A 25,130-nucleotide genomic window follows, 5' to 3' on the forward strand; every position below is an offset into this window, starting at 1 on the left:
TGTGAGTCAGTATCCCTTCTCTCATATTTAACATGGGTAAGGGAACAAGACAAGGATGCCCGCTTTCCCCTCTGTTATTTAATTTATCTCTTGATCCTCTCCTTTGAACTATGCACGACTTACCCTCATTTTGAGGTATACAAATTGGCAGTGTAAAAACTAAGTTTCTGGCTTTCACTGATGACATTCTTCTGCTCATTGCTAAGCCTAAACAGGCAATTCCGGATATTATGGCTACAATCTACAACTTTGTCAAAGTCTCCGGATTTCTGGTTAATTTTAATAAGTCAGAGGCACTAGCTAAATTTAGATCAGCAAAGAAACGTTGGGGCCAGAGCTTTCCGTTTCAATGGAGCCAGTGGTGTAACTACGGCTAGCCACAGTGGCTGCTATGGAGCCCGCTGCATGAGGGGGCCCGTGCCGCCCGATGTCACAGGTCATGGGGTATGACCAGTGGTGCCGCTAGCAGCCACTATGGCTGCTACAGCAGTAGCGACGCCACGTTCAGTAGTATCTGTGTCCTTAGGACGCAGATACTATTGAACACTACAGCAGAGAAGGAGGTATCTCCCTGCTCCACCATTGAAGCGGATGTCCCAAAAAACACATGTATCCCATATCCACAGAATAGGGGACACATGTGTGATCGCTGGGGTTTTGACCGATGGGACCCTCAGCGATAAGGAGAACGCGGAACCAAAAGTCCACCGAAATGCTCCATGAGAAGCATGGGACTTCCGGGCTCTGTATCCGGCTTGTATGTCCGGAAGCTCCATAGAAATGAATAAGGTGCCGGTCACACACACGCAGCAGCGCGACCGGCGCACCATTCATTTCTATGGAGCTTCCGGACACACAAGCTGGACACAGACCCCAGAAGTCCCATGCTTCTCATGGAGCACTTCGGGGGACTTTCGGTTCCCCATTCTCCTTATCACTGGGGGTCCCAACAGTCGGACCCCCAGCGATCACACATGTATACCTTATCCTGTGGATAGGGAATACATATGTTTTGTGGGACAACTTGTTTAAAAAACGCTACAGGACATTTTTTTTGTTTTTTGGGGGGTTGGGCTGTATGGTGCTATCTACATGGGGGGCTGTATGGAGCTATCTACCGGGGGAGGGCTGTATGGCATTATTTACAGGGAGGGAAACACAGACCCAGGCTGATGTATAATTCCCATAAGGACACATTATCCGGCAGTCAGTGGCTCTTAAGCTTAAAACAGCATGGTGGAGATGTAATGAACTGGAATTATGTCACCCATTAAAAGTTGTAAAGGAAAACTTTCCATTCATTGACACTTCAATTCTGTCACCTGTTCCTGAGCAAGACTGTAAAGTGTCCCTGTATCAGCCTGTCCTGTTACTGACAAAGCTGCGGTATGTAGCACGTTGTTCTGGAGCTCCTGACAGAATTGACAATGTCCGGAGCAAATCTCACCACAAGGAAAGTTCCGCTGTAAACTGTCCATACATAGTTAAATTTCTGATCCCGCACCACAATAGGCTACAGATCAGGCCCCGCATGGGAATATATAGAGCGCTACCCATCAGAAGCTTTAGATATTGCGGAGGTCTGAGGGTCTGCTGAGGGGACAATGATATACTATGACACATCTCCCCCCGTGTATGGTCCTCATTACACTGGTGATCACACTGGATTGGAAAAACTGGCAACAAATGAACTAGGAAATCTGCCGGCAGTTGAAACATCTGACATCTATGGATGCCATTTGGCAGACATGTTGTATATAACCAACGTGCCACCGAGCAGCCACAGTAACCATGGAAACAATAGAATCCAGTTCATTATTAACATTCTTTTTCCATGACAGGAGACTAGAAAGTGTCAGTTCTATGGGACACAGCGGCCGGCTGGCAGCTACTCGATATTTCTGACGTTTTGAAAGAGAATTTCAATGTGATTTCCTGATTTACGTTTTATGAATTAATCCAGTAAGTGGTAATAATGTGAATAATGGTTGTCACTTAGCAAAATCATCGTCTTACAGCAGTTTATATATAATATACAATGTCACTTACTATCCCCCCCTCCCCCTGTAAGTACAGATATTATACTATAACTCCTACTATATTGGTGGGAACAGATACAATTTACATTTAAGTAGCTTATAAATTCTCAATCTTATCATAAAACACAATGTGAACATTGACTTATTCTTGTAAGATCTTGTGAGTAACAGCAGATTTGTCTGTTCTCAGATCATTTTATCCGGATACTTTCATGTCATAATTGATTAAAGTGTTCATGAAGTAGTTACATAGTTTACAGCTAGTGGCTGACATCACTCATAAACCCAAGAAACGCCACATTTTCATATTTACAAACCAATGGATCCAATAAACGCCCTTGAAAGAAATAATTCAATATGTCCTGGAGGTAAAAATTCCTTCCTGAAGCCTCCAGACGACTGGACAGATCCCGGGATCAGCGTTGTACTTTGTAGATCCCAGGAACCCTGTATATTGTGTTTCTGAAGAAAAATGATCAACCCTTCCTTCAATCCTTTCCACCTTGGACAATTCCTGGGGTGACATATATCATGTCCATAAAGCTTACCCATTATATAAACAATCAGCCACAATATGTTTTTTTATTTTGTTTCACTTTATCAGCTTTACCAGTTTAAGTTATTTGACAGAATAGTTCAGCATTTTTAGTGTTTGGGTTCGGTCACTGTATTTACTATTTTTCCTTAGAATTCTATTGCGATAATTACCTAACACACAGATGATAGATAGATAGATAGATAGATAGATAGATAGATAGATAGATAGATAGATAGATAGATAGATAGATGACTGAAGGGCCTGTATTACAGAGAATCCACAGATTCATTTATTTCATTGCTGGACATTGCGTTACCGCAAGTTTAGGACATTTATTAGTGAATCTAACAGGAGCTTCTGGTCACTTTTTCAGCTGCATGGTGGATAAACATGGCGCAAGAGAACCACAACCAAGTTCCTGCACTTTGTACTAATGGTTGTGGCTTCTATGGTAGCCCACGTACCAATGGACTCTGCTCCGTCTGCTACACAGAATGGCTACGGAGACAGAACAGCAGCAGCAATGGGAGGAATAGTCCCCCAGGTAACACTGTGTGATAGTGACTTGTGGAATAGTTTGGTGGCCTGAATACAGAAGATCTATCGGAGAACTGATGATAACTTTTGTCTTTTCCTGCAGTGATGTCAGTGAGAAGTGGGGTGGAGGCTTCTACCTCACAGATTGTAGACTATGCAGAGCTTGATAAACCTGCAGAATCTATAGATTCACAAGGACAAGTCAGGTAAGTTATTCATCATTTCTGGGACAGTATATGTGAGAAGTGATTCTACCTGTTGTAAGAGTACAGGGTATATGTGGAAACAGAATATTATAGTGAAGGCCTTTCCAGGGGTCCCCAATGATGTTTGGTATGAGTGCCCTAAGACTGACGCCAGTGAAGAGCCTTCCTGTCTTTTTTTACCTCTGTTCGTTCTTGATCAGTATTTTTCTGTCTTGCAGTTTTCTTCCTCAGACAGATTCAGGCTCCTCTTCACCAGATGGAAATACCTTAGAGAGAAGAATTGAGGTGTATATTCGGAACATACGTTTGGGGGTAGAATTACAGCGAGGAAAGAGAAAGTATAATGATACAGAACAGACATTGGACAGTGCTGAGGGTAGGTGATTATTTGCTTCGGTGAGATTTATCCTCGTACGGGGTCATAATGAGGAGTCATTTTATGTCACTATTATGTATTTTTCTATAGCTTCAGCATCAGATAATGCACAGAAATCTTCTGAAGATCAAGAACTCTCCCCACCAAAGGCCAAAGTCAAGAAAGTTAACCGTTGCCATGTGTGCCGCAAAAGAGTTGGGCTCACCGGTCTGTATACATATAAGACATTACTTTTTATGTTCTGTGTAGAGTATAAAGAGATGGTGCTCATGTGTTTGGTAGCTGGAGTTACAGGTAAAGTCCAGCATACAGATCCTGAGTAAAATTATATATACTTTATATATACTTCCTCACCAGCAAGGTAATAAACTGGTTGGGTTGATGTATAAACTTCTATGGGGAGAAGTTCTAGAAACAAATATTGAGGTCCTACTTCTGATCAAACTCTACAAGTAAATGTGGACAAAAGGGGTTGTTCCAAGAATAACATTTATCACCCATCCACAGTATAGGTGATAAATGTGTGATCTCTGGGGTACCCATAACTGGGACACCCACTGACTACTAAAATGGGGATCTTGAACCCCCCACTCACAGAGATAGCCGAGCGCTGTATTCGTCTATCTCCGTCAGTTCCATAGTTTTTAAATGGAACAGCAAAGCGCATCCTCGTCCTGCTCTCCGGTCGAGCTCCTCTTCACTGTGGTCGTGCAGTGAGGAGGAACGGGGAGTTCTGACCCCCGTTGTAGTGGTCTGTGGGTTCGCAGTGTGAATAGGTGATAAAAGTTAATATTGGGATGTCCCTTTTAAGTTTGAACTAAATGTTTCACCTATGTAAACCCTTGAAAGTAATTTTTTATTTTATTTTAATAAAGATGTCAGTCAGTGTGTTTGGTGCAAGTTTCAAATTAGTTTTATTAATAATTATTTTTACTTTTTGAGATACAGCTGCTTTGTATACTATATCCTTCGCTGAACCCTGTACCTGTCAGGTCTGCGGGACTGACGGGTTCAGTGACAGTGGGTCATGCTTGTCTCTGACACGCTAGATCTGCCTGATATCCATCACATCATTGTTCATAACTTAGATGTGATAGATTACAGGTGGATCCTACGTGTCAGAGACACGCAGGACCCACTGACACTAAACACGTTACGGATTTAGGTCTTAGCGCACGATACAGCTGCTCTGTATAGTGAATACAGAGCAGCTTTACCTCAAAAAGTAAAAATAATTTTTAATAAAAACAAATTTGAAAGTTGCACCAAACACACTGACTAACATTTTTAATAAAAAAAAGCCTTTAATTATAAGTTAATATTCATTCATGTTAGTAATATCTGAAAATGTGGCTTAATATTTGGCTACGTATAAGTATAGCAGAGATTCCATTATTATATACAAGCAAGATGGTGGTTGCCATATTGGTTTTTAACTATGGAGATGTATTACAAAGTCACTGTCAGCTGCTGTTAATATGTCCATTTTTTGCCAGGCTTTGACTGTCGATGTGGGAATATATTCTGTGGGATACATCGTTACTCTGACAGGCACAGTTGCTCCTATGACTATAAAGCTGAAGGAGCTAAGAAGATCAGAAAGGAAAACCCTGTTGTGGTTGCGGAGAAGATCCGTAAAATTTGAAAGCAAAATTCCATCCTGTGTGACACCAACATTGTGGTGTGGACTGTGGTGTGGTAATAAGTCATACAACCCACCTTCATCATCCTGACTCTACATCCAGGGATACACTCCTTCTCTTTTATCTTCCTTATTTCTCCTTTTCTTCTTCTCCTTTGATTATAGCTTTTCCCCAATTCCTACAATTGCAATAACAATGAAACAAAGGATAAAAAAAAGTCAAATATCCTTTAAGGGGTTTTTCCAGTTTAGAAGAAATTGATGGCATATCCTCAAAATAGCCTATCATATCATGCGAGTGCAGCCTCCCCTATTTCTCACCTGCTCTGAACTGTGAATCGCCGACACACTTGTGGCAGTGGATCACAATATTACAGCCTTCTCACATACGAATGAATGGGAGATTTGCCGCTACAAGTGTGTTGGTGATTCACAGTACGAGCAGTGACAGGAATGGAAGGAAAGCAGCGCTCGCATGAACGTCGAGGCTCCTTAAAAACTACAAGTCAGACCCCCACCGATCAGATATTGATCGCCTATCTTTAGGCCATCAATTTCCTGTAATATCATCCTGACTAAACATCCGGGGATACAGCTTTATTTTTATCTTTACTTTCTTCTGTTCTTTATCTCTTGTTTGATTGTAACTTTCCCCAAATCAATATACATGAGATAAGAAAAAAACAAAAAATGATACAAAAAAACAAAAGAGAAAAAAATAGTAAATCTTTCCTAAACTGTCCCCAGGCTTTTCCATACTGTGCACAACTGTTTATATTGGAGAGAGGATGTGATGGAGTGTAATGTAATCTCTACACCGGTTTCTACAATATCTCTGCTCTCATCTCCCCTGCCCCTTATATAAGTATTATCCAGCATTGTGGTGTGGTAATAAGTCATACAACCAAACTTTATCATCTTGACTTCACATCCAGGGATACGGCTCATTCCCATTCATTTTCCTTGTTTCTCCTTTTTTTCCTACTTGAATCTATAAATGAAATAAAGATAAATCACAATAAATAAAAAAATTATAAAATCTTTAAACTGTCTCCAGGGATTTTTATACTGCACATAACTATTTATAAGACTAAGTTCAATCTTTGTGTTGTGATGTAGTTTAGTAAAGTTCATAGTTTCACCATAATCGTGAGTAAAAACCGTGGCAAAAATAAAAGCAGGAAAACCACATGTTAGTATTTACGGGATTGTCGCAGTTCTGCCACGAACGCGGTTACTGCTTTTGTTATAGAAATAATTCAAGGAAATTTTGCTATACCTTCTCCCGTAAATTATTTTTTTCATTACTTGAATTTCACATTAAAGTCAATTGGGAAAAGACACAAACACATAGAAATAGGGCATGGTATATATTTAAAAAAAGCAGCAAACCCTGAGTAACGTGATTTACAAATACAAAATGTGAATATGTTCTCTAAAAATCTCTGTGCAGGCCATTTGAGGTCCCTTCACGCCAAATTTGTCAAATATTGTCTTTATGGACCTGGTTTGACAATCATCTCGGAACAGGAAAGAGCCTTCCACAAACTGTTGCCACAAAGTTGGAAGCATATAATTGTCTAGAATACATAGGTAGGTAGTGTTCCCCTCGCATCCACCAAACCCAGATTTGTCCATCAGACTGCCAGATAGTGAAACGTCATTCATCACTCCAGAGAACAGGTTTCCAGTGCTCCAGAGTCAAGTGACGGCCCATGAACATCCACCTCTTATAACTAAAGAGGCAGGCGGCTTATTATGAATAAAACATCCCATGATGACAGAGATGGTCAGGAAGATGAGGAGGAGAAAGTGGCTGAGACGCACAGCGATGGCGAGTGACTAGGAAATGGACGGGCAGCAGCCGACGGCGGGAGGTACAGCGGGAAGAGCTTTAGGAGCTAATGAACTACCGCTTGCGCATCAAGTAGTCTAGCAACCAGCAAGAGAACAATGCTAGGCACTAGGGAGAGCATGTTTATATATTTTTTTTTTTCTGGTGCGGTGCGTACCCCCTGAGGCTGTGGCGCATACCCTCTGTGGTACATGTACCATGTCCGGAGAACCAGTGCTCTAGACCAGCAGGGAAAAATCCATTTACCCCTCCTCTACTCTAGACTAACAGGAAAACAGGCAATAAGATTTTTCTTACAGAAAGCATGACATAAATCTTCTATGTGCCTCAATATGATCATACAGAGAGACGTGGAGGTACAGCAGGGACAGGATAGTAAAAGCTGTGTATTCATGATCTGTGCAACTCGAATCCTGAATACGGTCATACACATGTCCTCACGTGTAGAAATCAGTTCCCAATGCTTAGTAGTGAGGTTGTGGTGGATTTAGGATTACATTAAGCTGACAATTTGAACAGGCAGAGCTGCAGTATAAAGCATGGAAGAAGACAGAGCCTGAGCCACAGGTGAAACAAGGAGCAGTGTTTCAGGCTACCTCAGAATTCCTTTACAGCTTAGACTACCATGTACTAATACTGCAGGTCTAATCATAGATGTGCTGTAATGAAGAAGGTGCTAAACACATAGAAATATAGGGGGGGAATTTATCAATAGGTTTATGCCTAGTTTTTTGGCATAATAAGTCACAAATTATGGCATTTGTAGATGTATTTGTGGCTTTGCCAGTTTTGTAAAGTGGTGAGAAAAGTGGGCGAGATTTACTGGGAGTGAGCGAAGTATCCACCTTTTCGACAGATTTATTAATACTAAAGCCAGAATTTTGTCACAAATCTACATCTCATTGTCATTTTCTGACTGTAGGAGGGTAATGGAATAATTTGGGATTGGTAGAAATATTATAGATATGGTGAAGATGATGTACAACTCCCCCACTGCTAGAGTCATTGTAGGGGGGACTTGTCCCATACTTTCGTGCTCTTCAGAGAAACATGGCAGGGATGACCCTACTCCTCGCTCCTATTCGCCATATTTATTGAACCCTTGGCAATATTTTTTAAATCAATCCAAGTTTATTAACAGTACATATTACATGAAATCCAGCATAATAAAGCGTTTTCATTAAACACATCACATTACATGCACATATGATGTCCACAAACAAAAGATTTGAACCTCCCTCAACCTTCCCCCACCCCCACCCACACAGCCCCATACCAACTAGTCATAGTCCGTTCCCAAGCATTACACGAAAAGTAACAGGACATAACCAGCACATTCCAATATACAGCAGTCCCGTGTCCAAGTAGATCAACCATCATATCGGCACTATTCCCCCCACCCCTGTAACCATACCCACATCCACAGTCCCACTGTTTAAAAACCTTTCCAGTGTGAACATGACTTATCACGTTGCTGTCAACTTGCCATATATCAGGGTTTTCCCACCCCCTGCACTCCCCCAGGCATTCGGAGTCTGAGAAGGGTGGTTGATGCCAACCCCGAGTGATCGATCCATTTGTCCCATTGCTTTCCAAATTTCTTGACAGTTCCCCTTTTCTTGTGTATATTATATTCCATCAGAATGGTATGATTAATAGTCCCAAGAATTTCCCCCACGGATGGTGGGTCTGCATCCAACCAGTGTTTAGCTATACCTTTTCGGACCTGGTACAGAATCTTGGCAATGGCCAAACCTTCCTGCCGGTCCCCTTCCAGATCACCAACATACCTGTTACGTCCATGGCCGGGGATCGCCGTTCTAACTCATCCCCTGACGATCCCGGCCATGGACACCTCTCTGCTCGGCGTCCTCCTCCCTCTTGCAGTCGCCGGCACTGTCTTCCGGGTCCTCGCGCCGTTCCCCGCGCGTGCACGGCCTTAAAGGGCCAGTACGCGTCCAGCTGCCTGTAATCAGTTATTAGCCCAAATGGCTGCTGGACTATAAAAAGGAGCTCTGCCCACTGGTTCCTTGCCTGAGCATTGTTGTATACCCTAGTCTGTCTTGCTAAAGGTCTCCCAGTGTTTTCCAGTTCCCAGTGTTGCCCGTTCCTACTGCCTGTACCCTGTATCCCGTACTATCGTTACCAGCTGTGAAAGCCAAGTCGTGTCTTCCGCCGCATCCGCGGCATCACCTGCTGTGAAAGCCAAGTCGTGCCTCTCTGCGGCGTCACCTGCTGTGAAAGCCAAGTCGTGATCCTGCCACTGTCTACTATTGCCTCAGGTACCCGTTTTGAACTATAGACATTGTTTTGTACCTAGTTGGCCAGCTGCTACCCCGCTACGCGGTACGGCCCAGTGGGTCCACACCCCGCGTCGTGACAGTACGCTCAGGCCATGGACCCCGCTGGCCAAGTCAAGAGTCTGTCATCCTCCCAAGCCATGCAGGCAGACCTGCAGGATCTGCAAGCGCGACAGGATCAACTCATTGTGGCAGTAGACTCCATGGCGCAGCATCTTGGTGCACTCGTTTCTTCGGTCATCGCTCCTAGTGAAACTCCTCCGATCAACCCTCCAGCTACACCTCCTGGCAGCTCCAGTTCGGACTCTCTGTTCTCGCTGCCATTGCCACCTCGGTTTCATGGAGATGCAAGTTCGTGCAGGGGGTTCCTGAACCAATGCCAAATCCATTTCACTCTGCACGCCCAAGCATTTCCTTCGGACAGAGCCAGGATCGCCTTTATTGTATCCCTACTCGCCAGCAAGGCCCTGGCGTGGGCGAATCCAATCTGGGAACGACAGGGACCCGTGACCAGAGACTTCCTGGGGTTTGTGCGGTTGTTCCGTTCCGTATTTGAGGAGCCTGGACGAGCCTCATCGGCTGCTACTGCTATTTTTAACTTGCATCAGGAGGACGCCTCCGTGGGCGAATACTCCATCCAGTTCCGGACTCTGGCAGGAGAATTGTCTTGCAATAATGAGGCCTTGGTAGCATCCTTCTGGCATGGCCTATCGCCTGAGATCAAAGACGAACTGGCTGCTCGAGATCTCCCAGCTGCCCTGGATGATCTGATTCAGCTGGCTAGCCGCGTGGACATAAGGCTCAGAGAGAGATCCCAAGAGATTCTTCAGGAGAGACAGCTTCCTAGACTGGCGCCCAACTTCCAGCAACCCCTCTTGCCCTGTTCCTCTGCTGCGCCCGAGGTTCCCGATGCAGGTGGATCGGCTTAAACTGTCTGATCAGGAGAAACAGCGCAGGCGCACCTCTGGACTCTGTCTGTATTTCGGCCTCGCTGGCCATGTCGTGCGTCTGTGTCCCCAGAGGCCTAAGAAACCCCAATGTCTGGGATTGGTTGGAGAGACAACCCTGGGCGCTACTGCACTTGATAGAGAATTCTCGTCCAAGCTGTTCATTCCGGTGACCATTGTCGCTGGCGGGAGACCTCATCCAGTCTCTGCCTACCTGGACTCTGGCTCCGCAGCCAATTTCATCTGTCAAGACCTTGTGGATCTTCTTCAGTTGCCCACTGTTTTGCTGGAGAGACCATTGATCGTTGCCTCGGTAGATGGACTGCCTTTGCCTGACCCAGTATTGTCTGTGACCAAGCCGTTGAGACTCCAGGTGGGAGCTCTTCATTCCGAGCTGATCTCTCTGTATGTCCTGTCCAAGGCCGTCAACCCCGTGCTGCTGGGCTTGCCTTGGCTCCGTCTTCACGCCCCAGTCCTGAATTGGAACTCTGGAGAGGTTCTTCAGTGGGGTCCCAAGTGTCTAGACCGCTGTCTGGGTCATGTCCTTCCATCCCAGCCTTCTTCGCCTCAGTCATCGTCTGGGCTACCTCCTTGTTACTCTCAGTTCGCTGATGTCTTTGACAAAAAGGAGGCAGAGATATTGCTACCACATCGAGAATACGACTGTCCTATCGACTTGGTTCCTGACTCTTCTCCTCCTCGCGGTAGAGTATACCCTCTTTCCTTGCCAGAGACCCAGTCTATGTCGGCCTACATTAAAGAGAATCTAGAGAGGGGCTTCATACGAAAGTCTTCATCCCAGGCCGGAGCCGGGTTTTTCTTTGTCAAAAAGAAGGATGGATCCCTTCGACCCCGCATTGACTACCGGGGTCTCAATCAGATCACGGTGAAGAACAGGTACCCCTTGCCGTTGATTTCTGAGCTCTTTGATCGTATACGGGGGGCGAAAAAAAATTCCAAGCTTGACCTGCGGGGGGCCTACAATCTAATCCGGATCCGTCAGGGAGACGAGTGGAAGACTGCCTTTAACACACGTGATGGACACTACGAATATTTGGTCATGCCCTTCGGCCTGTGTAACGCTCCCGCAGTATTTCAAGAATTTGTGAATGACATATTTCGTGACCTCCTCTATGTCTGTGTTGTGGTGTACCTCGATGATATCTTGATTTTTTCCCTAGATCTTGTGACTCATCAGGGCCATGTCCGCCAGGTGTTGCTTAGATTAAGAGAGAATCATCTCTACGCCAAGTTGGAGAAGTGTGTGTTCCAAGAAAAGTCTCTTCCCTTCCTGGGCTACATTATCTCTGATCAGGGTCTCAAGATGGATCCTGAAAAGGTCAAGGCTGTCCTGGAGTGGCCACGTCCCCAAGGCTTAAGGGCCATACAACGCTTCCTGGGGTCGCCAACTTCTACAGACTATTCATCCCCAACTTCTCTTCTCTGACAGCTCCCATCTCCACCCTTACTAAAAAGGGTATGAATGCCAAAGTATGGACTCCAGAGGCGGAGATCGCATTTGAAACCTTAAAGAAAGCCTTCACATCTGCCTCCATTCTGCACCATCCTGATGTGTCTCTGCAGTTTTCGTTAGAGGTGGACGCCTCCTCTATTGGTGCCGGGGCTCTATTGTACCAGAGGGGTTCGAAAGGCAAGACGGTGGTATGTGGTTACTACTCCAAGCTGTTTTCTTCTGCAGAGCGCCACTACTCGATTGGGGACCGGGAGTTACTGGCCATCAAGATGGCTCTGCAGGAATGGAGACACCTACTGGAAGGCGCAGCTCATCCTATCCTGGTCTTCACGGACCACAAGAACTTGACCTATCTACAGACGGCTCAACGACTGAATCCTCGTCAAGCCAGATGGTCATTGTTTTTTGCACGGTTCCAGTTCGAACTCCACTACCGACCTGCCGACAAGAATGTGAGGGCCGATGCCTTGTCTAGGTCTTTTGAAACAGAGGACACTGTGGAGCCCCCACAGAATATTATCGATCCCTCCTGCATCTACCCTGTCAACCCTCTGCAGGTTAGAGGCATTCCCCCAGGAAAAACTTTCGTATGGCTGGCAGACAGAGGAAGAATCCTTCGCTGGGGTCACTGTTCCAAGCTGGCAGGACATGCGGGTGCCCGTAAGACCCGAGACCTGATTGCCCGTCAGTTCTGGTGGCCCACGCTGCCCAAAGACGTCATAGACTTTGTCTCCTCCTGTACGGTGTGTGCAGCCAACAAGGGTCCCCACTCCAGACCAGCCGGTCTGCTCCAACCACTGCCGGTGCCCGAGGCCCCCTGGCGGCATATTGCTATGGATTTTGTTACGGATCTGCCTCCCTCTGCAGGATGCAGTGTGATCTGGGTGGTGGTGGATCGTTTTTCAAAGATGGCTCATTTTGTTCCCCTGACTGGCCTGCCTTCTGCCGCTCGACTGGCTGACCTCTTCATGCAACACATCTTCCGTCTGCATGTATTACCTCTGCATATTGTCTCGGATCGAGGGGTCCAGTTCACCTCTAAGTTCTGGAGAGCACTCTGTGGCCTACTCGGCGTAAAATTGGACTTCACCTCAGCTTATCACCCTCAGTCCAATGGGCAAGTTGAGAGGATTAATCAAATTATGGAGAACTACCTACGGCACTTTGTTTCCAGAAGACATGATGACTGGGTGCAGCTGCTTCCGTGGGCGGAGTTCTCTTATAATAACCATACCAGTGAGTCCACCACTTCCAGTCCGTTCTTTATAGTCTATGGCCAACATCCTCGAATACCCCTGCCCGGCTCTACTATGTCTCAGGTGCCTGCAGCCGATTCTACCTTCAGGAACTTTCTGCAAATATGGCAGCAGACACGGTCTTCTATTCTGCTGGCGGTGGACCGCATGAAGTGAAAGGCAGACACTAGAAGACGAGAACCTCCCCAGTTTCTTCCAGGTACAAAGGTCTGGCTGTCTTCCAGTGTTGCCCGTTCCTACTGCCTGTACCCTGTATCCCGTACTATCGTTACCAGCTGTGAAAGCCAAGTCGTGTCTTCCGCCGCATCCGCGGCATCACCTGCTGTGAAAGCCAAGTCGTGCCTCTCCGCGGCGTCACCTGCTGTGAAAGCCAAGTCGTGATCCTGCCACTGTCTACTATTGCCTCAGGTACCCGTTTTGAACTATAGACATTGTTTTGTACCTAGTTGGCCAGCTGCTACCCCGCTACGCGGTACGGCCCAGTGGGTCCACACCCCGCGTCGTGACAATACCCAAGAAGCAGCACCTTTGGATCATCTGGAAGCCCCACCTCATAGACCCGACATATCAAATCCGTCACTTCCCCCCAAAGGGTCCTGAGAGCACCACAGGCCCAGAACATATGAAAAATATCCGCTTTTTCCACTGGACACCTACGGTACTTAGCATCCGTTCTGACTCCCATTCTTTTCAGAACCCACGGAGTCCTATACACCCTGTGTATTAAAAAGATCTGAGACCTTCTCTGTGCTATATTCATGGACAGATTTCCAGGTGAAAAAAGGAAAAGAATATCCTATTATTTTATTAGAATTGTCAGTTCTTGCCCAGGTGTACACCACCAATATAAGTCATAGAAATTATGGGTATGGGAAAAGAAGAAAAAGGGGCAAGAAAATGTTAGAGGAATTAGCCAATGCAGGGGAAACTCAAAATGATCTAGGCAACTCACAATTGGTGGCTACCAACGTGGAGGAAGGGGGCGTGAAACATAGGCTAAAATTAAAATCTAAGAACATGCCCTCTTTGGGTTTATGCCCACAGGTAAAGATTTTTGTAGATCTGGTCACACAAGATATTAATCTGTTAAGCGAAACCTTGCTCTCCAGTAACATCACTATTGAAGAAAATAAAGCGTTGGAAGAATTCAAGACCTGGACTGATGGGGTTTTTAAACAATCAGACAAGGGTGAGAATGTGGTAATCTGGCCCAAAGAACTCTATATTAGAGAAGCAAAAAAACAGCTCAACAAGAGAGATTGTTACAAATTTTTATGGGGGGATCCCACTTTACAGTTCCAACAAGAGTATGAGAGACTCATCAGCTCAGGTCTTGAAGAGAGAGCCATCTCACAAAATGAGGCTAAGTATCTTTTAGTCAGACATCCTAAGGTGGCAACCTTCTATATGTTGCCTAAAATACACAAAAATGTGGAACAGCCACCTGGCAGACCTATAGTATCTGGCTGGGATGTCTGACTGAGAAATGCGTAGCTTTGTATATAGGCTTCCCTCTTACACTCGGGACACGATGCAGATACTCCAGGAGTTCAATAATGCCAATCTTGAGGAGGGTGAATTTTTGGTAACTCTAGATGTAGAGAGTCTCTACACCAATATCAAACATGATCTGGGGTGTAGAGCTGTCGATTTCTTCCTAGGTTCTGAGCATAACTATAGTCCCAGTAGGAGGACCTTTGTCAATAGAGCACTAAAATTCATATTAACAAGAAATTACTTTATTTTTGATTCTTCCTACAAACCCAACGAACAGCAATGGCACCCACTTTTTCCAACCTGTTCCTTGGGTGGTGGGAGGAGGAAATCGTTTTTGGGGAACCTCTTCAAGCACATGTTGAAAAAATATCAATATGGCGCAGATATATTGATGATATCATATTCATCTGGAGGGGATCCGAAGACGACCTGCTAAAATTTATAGATGTTCTCAATACAAATGAATAAAATCTAAAATTGACCCTAAATTATAGCAGAAGGGAAGTAACTTTTTTGGATGTTAAAATTGGTATTGAACATAATCGTGAAATTATTACTAATTTATACAGAAAGGAGACAGCCACCAACAGCCTCCTAGATGCACAAAGTGCCCATTTAAATAGAACTATTGGAGGAATCCCGAAGGGAGAATTCCTGAGACTAAGGAGAAACTGCTCCACTTTTGAGAATTTTAAGATGGGAGCTAGGGATCTCAGAAATAGACTGAAGGAAAGACATTACACAGGGCGTCAAATTAAACAAGCATGAGATGGTGGTAAAAGATAAAACAGAGAGTGATGATAAAGTGATTTTTATCACCACACTGTACGACAAGTGGCAAGAAATGAACGATATTATGAAACAACACTAGCAGGTATTGCTATTGGATGAAGACCTAAAAAAACATCTGGGTACGACAATTTCTCCTAAGTGACCCAACAATGCAGCACTAGCAGCCGGGGGCGTCACTAAGGACTTAAAATGTCAGGGGAAATAGCCCCAATACATATGTGTCCCCCCAAAAAAATTGTATGTGTGTATAGGAGAGAACTATAGCACTACAACCCTATAAACTATGGATAGGATTAGATACATTGGCTCAGCAGACAGTATCACACATGATAGGATTAGATACAGTGGCTGAGCAGACAGTATCACACATGATAGGATTAGATACAGTGGCTGAGCAGACAGTATCACACATGATAGGATTAGATACAGTGGCTGAGCAGACAGTATCACACATGATAGGATTAGATACAATGACTCAGTAGACAGTATCACACACGATAGGATTAGATACAGTGGCTCAGCAGACAGTATCACACATGATAGGATTAGATACATTGGCTCAGCAGACAGTATCACACATGATAGGATTAGATACAGTGGCTCAGCAAACAGTATCACACATGATAGGATTAGATACAGTGGCTGAGCAGACAGTATCACACATGATAGGATTAGATACAGTGGCTGAGCAGACAGTATCACACATGATAGGATTAGATACAGTGGCTGAGCAGACAGTATCACACATGATAGGATTAGATACAGTGGCTCAGCAGACAGTATCACACATGATAGTATTAGATACAGTGGCTCAGCAGACAGTATCACACATGATAGGATTAGATACATTGGCTGAGCAGACAGTATCACACATGATAGGATTAGATACAGTGGCTCAGCAGACAGTATCACACATGATAGGATTAGATACAGTGGCTCAGCAGACAGTTTCACACATGATAGGATTAGATACAGTGGCTCAGCAGACAGTATCACACATGATTGGATTAGATATAGGGCCCAGCAGACAGTATCACACATGATAGGATTAGATGCAGTGGCCCAGCAGACAGTATCACACATGATAGGATTAGATACAGTGGCTCAGCAGACAGTATCACACATTATAGGATTAGATGGAGTGGCTCAGAAGGCAGTATCACACATGATAGGATTAGATACAGTGGCCCAGCAGACAGTATCACACATGATAGGATTAGATATAGGGCCCAGCTCGCTGACATTGCGGCTCCAGCGCTGGACCCAGGAAAGGTAAGAATAATAATTTTGCTTCTTTATGTGTTACTGATTATTTTTGTGTGTTTGTGTTTTTTTACATGTTCGGTTGTTGGACTACGTCGGATTTGAGGATTACTTCAATGACGGCATTTTTTTATTCTCAATAAAATGGTTAACGGGGGTTGTGTTTTTTTATTTCAATAAAATATTTTTTCTATGTGCTTGTATCTTTTTAAACTTTATTACCACCGCCTTAGTAATGGCCGCTGGCTGATTGACAACCTCCATTACTAAGGCGGGGCTTAATGTTAGCCGGTGCAGAGGCCAACACTAACCGCCGTTATTACCCCGGTACCCACCGCCACCAGGGGTACTGGGAAGAGCCAGGTACGAACCAGTACCTGTCCATCTGTAGTGACGGTCAGTCACCGGGGCGGCCGCAGGCTGGTAGTATTAGGCTGGGGAAGGCCAAAAACAGTGGCACCTACCACCCTGGTAATGCTGCCTGCCTGCTGCTGCTGTGTTGTATCTGTTCTTTCCAATTATTATTTTTTTTTTAAATGACGTGGGGTCCCCCCCATTTTTCATAACCAGCCAGTTACAATAAAGCAGCAGCAGCCTAGCATTACCAGGGTGGGAAGGGCCACAGTTTTTGGTCTTTCCTCTCCTGATAATACCAGCCTGCGGCCACCCCAGTAACCGACCATCACTACAGATGGTCAAGTACTGGATGGTACCCGGCTCTTCCCAGCACCCCTGGTGGCGGTGGGTAGCGGGGTAATAAAGGGGGTTAGTGTTAGCCGCTGCACCGGCTAAAACTAAGCCCCGCCTTAGCAATGGATGCTGTCAATCAGCCGGCGGCCATTACTAAGGCGGTAGTAATATAGTTTAAAAAAACACAAAGACATAGAAAAAATATTTTATTGAAATAAATAAAACCCCCACACATCCCTCATTAACCATTTTATTGATAATAATAATTAAAAAAAAGCCGTCATCGAAGTAGTCCTGGAATACGACGTAGTCCAACGATCGAACCTGTAAGAAAACACACCAAAAAAACGATTAGTAACACATGTGTTAGGCTTAGATACAGGGCCCATGTGTGATACTGTCTGTGGGACCCTGTATCTAAGCCTACCACAACGTAGGCTTAGATACAGGGTCCAGCAGACAGTAATCTTATACAGTATAAGATTACTGTGTGCTTGGGCCCTGTATCTAAACCTACAGTGTGTTAGGCTTATATACAGGGCCCATCAGACAGGATCACCCATGGGCCATGTATCTAAGCCTACCATGTGATTGGCTTAGATACAGGGCCCAGCAGACAGGATCACACAATCTGTGATCCTGCCTCATGGGCCCTCTAAGCCTGCTACATCGTAGGCTTAAAGAGGTTGTCCAGTCCCTAAACATTGATGGCCTATCCTTAGGGTAGGCCATCAATAGCTGATGTGTCGGAGTCCGTCTCCCGGGACCCGCCAATCAGCTGTTTTGAAGGGGCCGCAGCACTTGTACGAGAGCTGCTTCCCCTTCATTTCACTACTCGCTCACACTGTGAATCGCCGACACCGATTCACAGTGTGACCGGAATGAAGTGACCGGAATGAAGGGGAGCAGCTCTCGTACGAGTGCTGCGGCCCCTTCAAAACAGCTGATTGGCGGGTCCCGGGAGTCGGACCCCGCCAGTCAGGGCTACTAATCTTACCTTCCTCTTCAGCCATGGCGGTAGGTCTGTCCTCTCGATGTTGTGCGCTGCGCACAGCGCTTGACGTCAGGACCTCCGCTGCGATCCGGAACCAGGAAGATAAGTACAGTCTGTTACTATAGTAACAGGGGCCTGCGGCCCGAGTTACTATAGTAACTTTTTATTGACGTGGTGCGGGGGGCTGTGGGCCCCCCTGGCTTCGGGGCTCGGTCGCAATTGCGACCGCTGCGACCCCTATAGCTACGCCGATAGATTGAGACATAGATAGATATGAGATAGATAGATATGAGATAGATAGATAGATATGAGATAGATAGATATGAGATAGATAGATATGAGATAGATAGATATGAGATAGATAGATAGATATGAGATAGATAGATATGAGAAAGATAGATATGAGATAGATAGATATGAGATAGATAGATATGAGATAGATAGATATGTGATAGATAGATAGATAGATAGATAGATAGATAGATAGATAGATAGATAGATAGATAGATAGATAGATAGATAGATAGATAGATATGAGATGGATGGATGGATATACTTTGTCTGTTATGCTAAACAGTCAGCCCTGAAGTGTGACTGCTCAGTATGACAGACATACACAATGAAGGGGTTAATAGCTGCATTACTAGCAGTTACTTACATACATCGGGTGTGGGGTCAGAGAGCAGCAGGAGTCAAGATTCCTGGGAGGAGACAGCATACACACGATCTTCTTGCTGTAGCCATTCCTTTCCCTCTGCACAGGCCACGAGGAAGAGGGAAACAGCTAGAAGCGAGCTGATTGGCTGGACAGCACAGTGGGCGGGCAAGAGTCTTCCCCCTCCGTGCAATGACTATTTCACCGCCGAGTTGCCACCAATGCTTTAAAATACATTGCTGGGTCTCTTTTGTACCCCAGCAGGGACACAGCAATGCAGAGGAATCATTGTAGCACTACTGTGCTGTGGTGAGGGGGGCCTGCGGGCCCCCCCTAGCTGGGGGCCCGGTCGCAGTTGCGACCGCTGCGACCCCTATAGCTACGCCACTGCTAAGATGTGTGCAAACCTCATCATCAACTACAAAAAACTTCTCACTACTGTGCTTGCCAACAAGGGTTTTGGCACCAAGTATTAAGTCTTGTTTGGCAAAGGGATCAAATATGTGATTTTCTGTGTTTTTTTTAAATATAATCTATCTGTTACTGGTAAAATTAACCTAGCCTAAAAATTCTAGACTGTTCATGTCTTTGACAGTGGGCAAACTTACAAAATCAGCAAGGGATCAAATACTTATTTCCTTCACTGTATGTCTTCAGATTGGCATCCATGATGCAGAAAAAATTGTCTTGGCAGAGTTTTCAGGAATTCTACTTTTTCAGGAACAGTACCCCTAGCTGCTACTCTATTTATATGCTTTGATTCATTATAAATTTATGTGTTTTAATATATGTTTACAATTCATATTTGTATATATATCGGCTCAGATCTCTTATGTAATACCATTGATGTTTTTATTGTTTCTAGGGAAAGGATAGATATTTACGTGTGTGTATATGTATATGTAGTATTCTCTCTACACCTATGATGTTTTGATCTATTTTACAATGTCTCCTACCCTAAACCACGGGCTTCCTTGGAGTGTTAACACCTGTCACTCTCGGCCCCTGCATTGAATGTATCAGCGTGCGCATGCATGGCTTCTCAGTCCGGGACTCTGCATCCTCAGCTGGACGAGATGGAGGAACACGTGTTTTGTGTCTTACCATTTCCGGGTCGTACCCCGGATGTTGACACACCGGACTGGGATGCTGCGTGCAGAGTGCCATTACTGAATTTGGATTATTCTGAGCAATCGCAGGTGAGTATTTCACCTGCGATTGGCTCATTGAGGTTTAAATGGCTCGGTTTTACTTTCTGACACCACCTCCAGACGAAGGCTCCTTGCCGAAACGCGTGTCGGGGTTTCATGCCAGACAGTGCTGTCCTTAATATGGGTAAGTTGTTCCAGTGCACTGTGCAGAGATAACCTCAGATATATATTTTATACCCACCATTGAACAATGCATATTAATTTACACACACATTGATTGTTCCCTTAATTGTTTGGTTGCTGTCTTTACACTTCCATGTATAGTTTCATGCTATAGTGGGGGAGTAGGTTCTCTTGGCCCTCTGTGGCTTTATATATGTACATGTAGTGTGCATGGTGTCATTCATCCTACACCACTGCCCCCCTTTTCTGATACAGCGCCATCTTTTGTATGTCACTCTTAGGATTACCACAGTACAGATGGGCACCACTCTATGCTTTTAATTTATTTATTTTTATTATTCAAAATTTTTATTGAGTTTCAGAACACAAAATTACAAAACATAGTGGAGGGAAGGCCACCACACCTTAAATAAAAATGACAAACAAGGTCAGTGGACCAAATCAAAAAATCAATAATGTGCATCACATCTCAATAAAAAAAGACAATGGTCAGTATACAACAGTAGCATGAATTATCCTAGAAGCAAAACATCAGGAGGTACAGTGGGGCCACTTAATTCAAACGGAGGAGAGGCACATTACCCTAGACAGAGGAAGAGAAAGTATAGAAAAAGGCGCCAAGAGAGGGAGGAATAGGAGGGAGGGGAGAGGACAAGGGGATCCTGGACTCCAATTCCGGGGGAATTATGAGTGAAAACAGCAGTGAGCAAGCGCCGCAGTACACTTCACAAGGGCATAGGCCGACTCAGGTTACAGCCGTGAGGTAGGAAGGAGAAGAAAGAAACACTATCCAAGGAGACCACGTAGACGTGTATTTTACCACAGCTGCCGGGGAATGAGCCACCAGATGTTCCATTCGCTGTATCAGGGCAACTTCCCGAACCCACTCATCTAATGTGGGGGGTATTGCCGTTTTCCACCTGCGCGGGATCACTGATTTTGCCGCCTGAAGGAGATGTCTAGTTAGGGAGCTTTTATAAACGTGTATTGGCATCGGGAACATGAATAAAAGAGCTGCTTCCGGAGAGTTGGGGACAGAGACTCCCGTAACCTCCGATATCAATTTAAGTACTGCATCACAAAAACTCCTGAACAAGGGGCAGCTCCACCAAACATGAGACATGGAACCTCCCACAGCACCACAACGCCAACAATTGTCAGGCACAGACGGATACCATTTATGAAGCGCAGCCGGTACCCGGTACCATCTAGAGACAATTTTGTAACTAGTTTCCTGGGCCCTAATGGCTATAGAGGCTTTTTGTGAAAGGGAGAAACACCGCTTCCATTGTGCATCAGTAAATGTAGTATGTAATTCTCTCTCCCAGGCCCTGCAGAAGGAGGGGAGTTGTTGGGAACGCTGTGAAAGGAGTAATTTATATATTGTGGAGATGGCATGGGTAGGGGGCTGGGTGGAGACACATAGGCGCTCAAAGTCAGTCAACAACCGGTGAAGATGTGCGCGTCGATTAACCGCTCCATAAAAATGCTTTAACTGGGCATATTCATACATATGGCGAGTGGAGGGCACAGCATCGGGGCAGATGGAGGTTAGAGGGGGAAGAGAGGAAGCGGAGAGGACTTGGGCAAAATACATGGGGCCGGTGGACGACCTACCTAGGAAGGAGCGACCAGCCTTACCAGCAGGAAAGGCTGGATTATCCGTAATAGGAGTTAAAGGACCCAGGGGGTCTATAAGCGTACTTCCAGGACCTCAACGCCAGGAGGGTATGGTAAACAACAAAGGAGGCTTGGGTCGGTCTGTTCCCGGACAGGATCCACGGCAGGGATGATAGGGTACTGGGACATAGTTGTTGAGCCAAACGGACCCATAGTTTTGATTCACGGTTATGAATAAAATCTAAAACACGTGCGTGAGTTGATGCCAGATAGTAGAGCCGACAATCCGGCAGACCAACCCCACCCGTACCCCTGGAACGAGCCAGAAGAGCCCGGCTCAAACGTGGACGACCAGTCAGCCAAATGAAGGAGCCAAAGCACCGCTGAAGCCGCAACCAATAGGAGGATGGGATAGAGATGGGGATCGTCTGCAGGAGATAAAGTAAGCGGGGGAGGAGAGACATCTTAATAATATTGATACGGCCAAAGCAGGAAAATTCAGTCTTATGCCAGGAATTAAGATCAGTACGAAACTTGGCCAGTAGGGGGATAAAATTATTTGTAAACAATTGTGTAAGGTCACCACCTATACGGGCACCCAAATATGTAATACCTCTGGAGGGCCAAGAGAAGGGGAAATTACTTTGCAGAAGCGACACTAACGGGGCCGGGAGAGAAACATTTAGCGCTTCAGACTTAGAGAAATTGAACTTGAACTTAGACCATGTTCCAAAACGGGACAACTCGGACATCAATGAAGAAAGAGAGACATGAGGGTCTGTGAGATAGACCAATAGGTCATCAGCAAATGCCGAGCACTTGTATGCCATCCCTCCAATGTTAATACCCTTAATATCCGTGTTGCTCCGAATGGAGGCCATGAGGTGTTCCATAACCAGAACATACAATAGGGGGGATAGGGGACAGCCCTGTTGTGTGCCATTGTGAATAGGGAAAGGTGCCGAGAGGGAGCCATTTCTTTTTATTTGGACCGAAGGCGTACGATACAATGCCATAATTTTTGCCAGGAGAGAGGGTCCTATTCCCACATGTTGAAGGTTTTGGTAAAGGGCAGGCCACGATATTCTGTCAAACACCTTTTCAGCATCTAGGGATAGGATCATGAGCGGGATGTGGTTAGTCTGGGCGTGGTGAATGATATAAAAAGTTTTAAGGGTGTTGTCACGGGCCTCCCGACCAGGCACAAACCTGGTCCGGATGGACTAGACCAGGCAGGTAGTTATTCAGTCTATTGGCGAGCAATTTGGCATATATTTTTAGGTCTACATTGAGCAAGGAGATGGGACGATAACTGGAGCAGAGTTGGGGATCTTTACCCGGCTTAGGGATAACCGCGACATGGGCCAAGTGGAGCTAGGAGGAAACAGGACCTACGGGGAAATAGAGTTAAAAGCTGGCAGTAGAAGCGGTAGCAAACGGTCAGCCAACACCTTGTAAAACTTGGCAGTATAGCCATCCGGGCCAGGACTCTTTCCCCCAGGAAGATCGGTTATAAACGCAAGGAGCTCCGGGGAGGTGAAGTCCATATCAAGTTCCTCAGCTATCTCCCTAGACAGTGTGAAGGGAGAGGAGAAAGAATCCCAGTCCGGCGGATGGGAGGGGGCAGGAGTGGGAGGGTCAAGGTTGTAAAGATCAGAGAAAAAGCTATGGAAGCAATCCGCTATCTCTGGGGTCGTGTGAACAACCTGGCCAGAAGGAGATTTAGTATTTGGGATGTGTGACTGGGCAATCCTAGTTTTTAAAGCTCTGGCCAACATGCATCCGCTCTTATTGCCAAACTCATAGAATTTACTATGACAGACTTGGAGAGCACGCTGCTGGGCTGAGTCCAACAGCCGTCTGGCATCCTGTCGGGCATCCTGTAACTCCCGCAAAATCGGAAGAGACAGCGCACGCTTGTGAGCCAGTTCAAGAGCGCTAATTTTTTGGAGAGCAATTTTAAGGGAGTGGGCCCTTTCTCTTTTAAGGCGCGCCCCGTGTTTTATGAGGACCCCCCTGAGAACACATTTAAGGGCTTCCCAACGAACCAAGGTAGATGTGTCATCCTGGGCGTGATCAAGTGTGAAATGAAGCAAATCAGCATGGCACACCCCATCCAGGAGCAGGGACTCATTTAGTCTCCAAGTCCAGGGGCCCTTAGTGATGAAGGTGAGATGTAAGGTACAATATACCGGGGCATGGTCCGACCACAGGATACTGCCAATGGACGTAGAGGCGACCCAGGGGAGAGCATGTTGCTGAAGAAAAATGTAATCCAAGCGACTGTAGGTGCCATGAGGATGGGAGTAAAAACTATAATCCTTATCAGTGGGATGCTGAAGGTGCCATGCATCACAGAGTTGAAGCTGTAGGAGAGCACGTCTCGCCAGCCTAATAGCACCGTATGCAACACTAGAGCGACCAGTAGAATTATCCACCGTCGGATCCAAAGTACGGTTAAAGTCTCCGCACAGCACCACAGTCCCCCGGACCACCGGAAGGGTGGTTTCTATAAGTTGGAGAATGAAGGACACCTGACCCTGGTTAGGAGCATAAGCATTAATCACCGTGAATTCCCTCCCACCAATATTAAGCACTAAGATGATGTATCTCGCGTCGGGACTTGTGGAGAGCTATGGCAACTCCACACGATCTGGAAAGGGGATTATTACTGAAATGCCAAGTAGTGTAGTGTTTAAGGCTTAATGGTAGGGGTATGTCCCTCCTTAAAGTGTGTTTCCTGGAAGCATGCAATGTGTACCTTACGCTTGTGTAGAAGATGTAGGATTTGCGCCCGCTTTTCAGGAACATTCAGCCCCTTCACATTGAAGGAGGTAATAGTAAGGTCAGCCATGGATGCAGACTAAACGGCTCGCTGAGGTATGCCGGCTAACGCACGAAGGGTCGGAGTCCAGGATCGCCAGGAGGGAAACAAGCTAGGAGTAAAAAACAGAGCATTAGAGAAAAACACAGACATAAAGTCAAACAAAAAAGGCAGTAAGAAAACAACTGCCGCACAAGCTAAATGCACAATTGCGGAAGACCGAAAATTTGGTCCAAAACCTACAGGGGGAAGGTGACAACTATGCATAAGAGCTATCCGCACTCCCCAGCG

At 45.6% G+C, this 25,130-nt stretch overlaps 1 protein-coding gene and 1 long non-coding RNA gene across 3 annotated transcripts; one reads left to right on the forward strand and one right to left on the reverse strand.

Moving 5' to 3' along the window:
* Positions 1–2,956: 2,956 nt before the first annotated feature.
* On the forward strand, positions 2,957–6,316 carry LOC142748193 (AN1-type zinc finger protein 6-like). Its single transcript, XM_075855314.1, has 5 exons — positions 2,957–3,121; positions 3,218–3,320; positions 3,539–3,696; positions 3,787–3,903; positions 5,193–6,316. The coding sequence occupies exons 1-5, from the start codon at positions 2,968–2,970 to the stop codon at positions 5,339–5,341; spliced, it is 681 nt and encodes a 226-aa protein (XP_075711429.1). The 5' UTR covers positions 2,957–2,967; the 3' UTR covers positions 5,342–6,316.
* LOC142748194 (uncharacterized) lies at positions 3,488–6,325 on the reverse strand. 2 transcript variants are annotated; one of them, XR_012882174.1, is made up of 3 exons: positions 6,241–6,325; positions 5,416–5,517; positions 3,488–3,586 (listed from the first exon to the last, which is right to left on the reverse strand). It is a non-coding gene; the product is annotated as an uncharacterized LOC142748194 (long non-coding RNA). The 2 variants fall into 2 exon arrangements; XR_012882173.1 differs by having other exon boundaries at positions 6,244–6,274.
* Between the last annotated feature and the right edge of the window lie 18,805 nt (positions 6,326–25,130).

The sequence above is a fragment of the Rhinoderma darwinii genome, chromosome 3 (assembly GCF_050947455.1).
Source record: "Rhinoderma darwinii isolate aRhiDar2 chromosome 3, aRhiDar2.hap1, whole genome shotgun sequence".
Classification (NCBI taxonomy): domain Eukaryota; kingdom Metazoa; phylum Chordata; class Amphibia; order Anura; family Rhinodermatidae; genus Rhinoderma; species Rhinoderma darwinii.